The sequence below is a fragment of the Limulus polyphemus genome, unplaced genomic scaffold, assembly GCF_000517525.1.
Source record: "Limulus polyphemus unplaced genomic scaffold, Limulus_polyphemus-2.1.2 Scaffold2829, whole genome shotgun sequence".
Taxonomy (NCBI): Eukaryota; Metazoa; Arthropoda; class Merostomata; order Xiphosura; family Limulidae; genus Limulus; species Limulus polyphemus.
Genome location: NW_013668439.1, coordinates 130731 through 136061, shown reverse-complemented (window position 1 = coordinate 136061; position 5331 = coordinate 130731). Strand labels below are relative to the sequence as shown.

The 5331-nt window shown below is 34.3% G+C and overlaps 1 protein-coding gene across 1 annotated transcript in view; it reads right to left on the bottom strand.

Moving 5' to 3' along the window:
• Positions 1-4211: 4211 nt before the first annotated feature.
• Positions 4212-5331, bottom strand: part of LOC106468007 (squamous cell carcinoma antigen recognized by T-cells 3-like) — a 103854-nt gene continuing 102734 nt past the window's right edge. Inside the window, exons 19-20 of the mRNA XM_013928402.1 lie at positions 4658-4830; positions 4212-4389 (exon numbers count right to left, since the gene is read on the bottom strand). Of these exons, the coding sequence (XP_013783856.1) occupies positions 4212-4389; positions 4658-4830 (351 nt within the window). The remainder of the gene's footprint in view (positions 4390-4657; positions 4831-5331) is intronic.

Sequence of the window (5331 nt, the reverse complement as noted above, 5' to 3'; positions counted from 1 at the left end):
AAAACCTGACATTGGCAAGCCAGCCAGGATTAAAAAGTGGTAAACAATAGTAAAAACAAAAGATGTGAACAACAGTGGAAAAAGGTCTATATATACACAACTGTAGTGGTGGCAAAAATGGATAAAGAGGTGGGTGATTTGGACTAAGAGATGGTGATCTATGAGAGTTTGTTAAGCAACAACAAGACCTAGAGAGAGAGAATAGAGGAAGGAGGACTTAAATGATAAAAAGGAGAGGAGAGGCTGGAAATAAAGAGAATAGGAGCACAAATTGAGATTGCAAAGTTCACCCAACAGAAAGACGAAGGACCTAAGAATGACAATGGTGTCAGGGTCAGCCAACCCAAGCTGCACAAATTTAATGAACAGAAAGATAACATGGATGCTCTTTCCCGGAGACATATGAAAGATTCACCCAAAGTCAGAACTGGGACAAAGGTGACTGGGTGGTTTGTCTCAGCCCACTTCTCACAGAAAAAGGCCTACAAGTGTATGCAGGCATGGACCATGACAAGTTAAAAGCAGCCTTGTTGAAATGCCATGAATTTACCAAAGAAGGTTTTCATCAGAAGTTCAGAGAAGGCAAACCTAACACTGGAGAAAGTGTATTTCAGTTTGTGGCACATATACGGAGATACTATAAAAGATGGACTGACATGACCAAATTTGAAAACAGAGTTGAGGGTCTGGCGTATCTACTAATACGTGAACACTTCATGATTATATGCTTCACTGACATGTCACTGTTCCTAAAGGAGAGAGCACCAAAAAACATGGATGAGATGATCATGCTGGTAAAACAGTATATGGAAGCCCAAAGAGGGAGTATAACAGGCAAGTCCAAGAATAACAAGTTAAAGTTGAAACTAGGGATGGCTGACCAGAAACAGGATACCACCAAAGGTGACAAGAACTCAGTGGACAAAAGGGAAGAGAGGTGCTATATTTGTTATAAAAGTGTGAATGAGTGCAAGTCTGTCACCAACAAGCAACAGCAGAAATTTCGACAAAGAGCAGTTGGAACTACCTACAAAGGAGGTGCTGGTAAGAAACAAGAAAAGGGTGACTATCACCATGGGTGCTGCTGCCAGAAGAAACAGAATAGCAACAACCCATCAGATGCTACTTCCATGACTAAACAGACACCCACTGTAAAGAATTCGACCCTATAAAACCTGACCCTCTGGTGAAGATAAAGTGTAAACTAGTCTGGCTCACACCCCAATGAAAGGGTAGACCATTCCAAGCTTTTACTTGTTGTTAAACAAATGTTTAAACAACTCTATTTATTCAATCATGTTGTAAACAATACCCTAAGCAGTTCCAAAGGTGAAGCTGCATTTAATTCTGCTGAAACTCATCTCCGAACATGTGACCTTGGCATCCTTAGCATCTTATTTTAATCCCAACATCACAGATGGGGCTTTTACTAAATTTCAAAACCATAGACATTTTATGCTAACTCCAGTCTTTCCCCTATCTACAGGGTGTCCCAGAAGTCTGGACAATTGGAAAAAATACACAATTTGTTTTTAATTTATTTACTATTCAAAATGCATGCCATTGACGGCCATACACATATCAATTCTTGGTATACTGTGCCATCAGGGTATTTTCCTTCCTGAAATATGTACAACTGACTTTAGAAATTTGTTGTCAAACTGTAAGAATACAATGTCTATTTTACCTACGAGTGCAGATTTCTGGGACACCCTGTACAACAAAAACATTAAATGAAATTACCAGTGTATTTAATAACTTAAACATCAATGTAAAATGTGTATTCAAACCTTTACCCAAGATAAACATCTTACTACCTAACTTGAAACAACCTCTACTGAAGGAACAAGAGCAAGGCATATATAGTATATCACTTGAATGTGATAAGAAATATATACGAGACAAACATCAAATCCTTTGAAAATAAAATGCAAAAATTACCAAGGTCACATGCGTGGAGGTAAGCTTCAAATATCTGCTTTAACATATCATCAATTAGAAAGAGGTCACAAAATACTTTGGGATGAAATCTTTATCTTACACTAACCCAAAACTAAAAAAGAAAGAGACTGTTTAGAAACGACACTAATTATCAAAGCAGGCAATCTTTCACTAAACCATAACATTAGCCTTAGCAACATCAGCCAAATATGGCTTAATTGATTCACCTAGCTTTTGTTCACACACTTGATCAACCTTGACTTTAGCTATAATCTTGTCACTAAGTGTCAATGTTCCTTAAAATTAAACCTTCGCATCTTTTGTCTTTGTACTTTGAGATTTTGTACATAAATCCTGTTTGCTTAGCAGTAGATCATACATGAAGGAGACAGACCTTTTTCTGTCAAAACATGTATGTTCTCCAATATAAAACCACATCATATTTGTAAATCATTGTTTGCAAGTTTACTGTGAAATCATACCATGTCTATACACTATAAATTATATGAGAAAAGTATTCCTACTGAACAAATACAGCAGTATGCAACATTTTGCTATATGCTATTCAAAGTATGATCTGTAAATAGAATTAAGGACAGGGTGATAAAATGTTTATGAGCAAATATATTACATAATATCTATATTGATAAAGTGCATGTTATTCTCCAGTATTGCACAGTGAGGTAAGTATGCTATCATGTATATTGATAAAGTGCATGTTATTCTCCAGTATTGCACAGTGAGGTAAGTATGCTATCATGTATATTGATAAAGTGCATGTTATTCTCCAGTATTGCACAGTGAGGTAAGTATGCTATCATGTATATTGATAAAGTGCATGTTATTCTCCAGTATTGCACAGTGAGGTAAGTATGCTTTCATGTATATTGATAAAGTGCATGTTATTCTCCAGTATTGCGCAGCGAGGTAAGTATGCTATCATGTATACTGATAAAGTGCATGTTATTCTCCAGTATTGCATAGCGAGGTAAGTATGCATTCATGTTGCAGTGTGCTTCATTCACGTTCAGTTACTAATAATTTTAGCAGGTAATATGAAATGATGAATCAGAAAACCGATGTACCATTTATATCTGTATGCAAAACACACACTGCTGATCTGAGTAAGATATTACAGCACTGCAAACACGTTTAAATGAGTGATAGTTATTCAAACATTTTCAGTTATTACAACCTTATTCATCATAAGTTACATAGAAGAAAATTAATAACAACATCTTTTATGTCATTCATGTTAGTTCAAAAGCATACTTCATAATTTAAGCAAGGGCAAGCGAGAAGTGTCTGGTGTTAAAACTTGCTTTAAATGTAACATTTATTTTATTCAGAACAGGAATGTAAACTGCAACAGGAGTTAAAACAGTTGTGTCTAAGGATAAAGAGAAGTAAGCAAGTTTACCTAAATATATATAAAGCTTAGTTTTTTAAGAAAAAAATATATAAATGCACACAACAGTAAGTAGTTTCACTTCTTCAGTTTACTTTGATACTTTTCTTTTCTTATTCAATTAAGGTGCTTGAATGTATCAGAAATAACACATGGAAGTAACCAATTACTATGTGCACTCATTCCTTTTTTTAATCATGATTACAAACCTTTGAAGAAGAGAAACTGATTCGGGTCTGCCAAATGAAACTGTCAATATGAAATTAAGACATCTTGCTTTGAACAGTTAGTATCAACTGGGCTATTTAAACTTGATATTTTGTTCAATTTTCAGTATCACTCAAAATTTACGTACATTTTGCAAAGGAAAAACTCCAAATTCCACATTTCTAAAAATAGGATCCTCATACCTGAGCAAATATATTTCTGTATACCAATATTTTAAATTACAATCGTTACTTAGTACTGACAGAGTCCCTGAGAGAATAATCTGTATAAAAGTTATAAGATCAGCATATTTCTAGTTGTAACCAATGTTTTGATATTACACAAACAAATTAAGACAATATAACAAACAATTCAAGGGAATTATATTTTTATTCAATTAGAAGATCTCTACAAAGATGTCTTCTATTAGGTGATTATAATTTTTTGACATATTTTACAATTTTAGTGTCTTAAAAGAAGAGGTCAGAACATATACACGCTATGTGTTATTAATTTTCCATGGACTCCTAGCTGACGCAAGAACTGAAGTAAATCAAGTCCACCATATACTGGTGATATGTATAAAAATGAAAGGGAAGAAAATGCGCAAATGTGGCTCAAACGATTTCGTGAAATTGTAGAATGATATAAAATATTACTTTTTTAACAACATGTTACGGAAATCATTGTTTGTCATTTGCTTTTCTGTTGTGTTTACATCCTCTCCTGCTCCATTAACTCCATTCTGAAAGTCATTTGATCTGCTTGTTCCTGGTTGTGTTCGCTGGAGAGCCCGAGGAAGAAGACTTACCTGGGTTCTACCTCGCCCTCTCCTAATAGATTAAGGAGAAATGTTTAATTGTTGTAAATAATTAAAAAAAGATTAGAGAAAAAGTTGTTAACCAAACATTTTTAGTTTTCATTATAAAATAAAACAATATTTCTAACCTTATGTCTGTTAATTTCTTGTCCCTAAAGTACTAATTCAGGAGTTTAAACAAACATTATTTTACCCTGTTACTAGATGGACACACCTCTGACTAACACGTGTATCTTTTATATATATAATAAATAAACGAGATACTGGAATGTGATACTTACGGTCCTGTTTCTCTACCTCCTCCTAATGATGCAATAATTCTATTTTCTGAGCCTTCACCATCACCAGCTCTTCTAAGTGACTTACGTTCTGGTGGATTGCTTATAGCTACTGAGATAGTTTGGTCATCCACTTTCATTCCATCTGTCTTTACAAGAGCAGTAGCTGCTGAAACCTAAGAAGTGTGTGACAAGAATAAAAATCAATATAATTTTCTTAACACAAGAAAGATAAGTTATAATTTCTTATATTCTTGACTAAGACAGAAATTGAATTACACCATGCACAAATCTAGCATCCAAAATCTTATAAAAATACATTTATATATTTAAATGAATATCACAGAGGAGCCCACAAAGTATTTATGCAGTATTAAGTATGCATATGGTCAAATTTAAAAGAATGTTGATGACACAGGATTAACAATAATCATTGCAATAAGTCAACTGGTTTGATTTATTTTGAATTTCACGCAAAGCTACTCAAGGACTACCTATGCTAGCCATTCTTAATTCAGCAATGGTAGACAAGAGAAAACATCAGTCTTTGGTAGTAGATCAATAAGGAACATGAGGCTTTAGTAGTAGATCAATAAGGAACATCAGCCTTTGGTAGTAGATCAATAAGGAACATCAGCCTTTGGTAGTAGATCAATAAGGAACATCAGCCTTTGGTA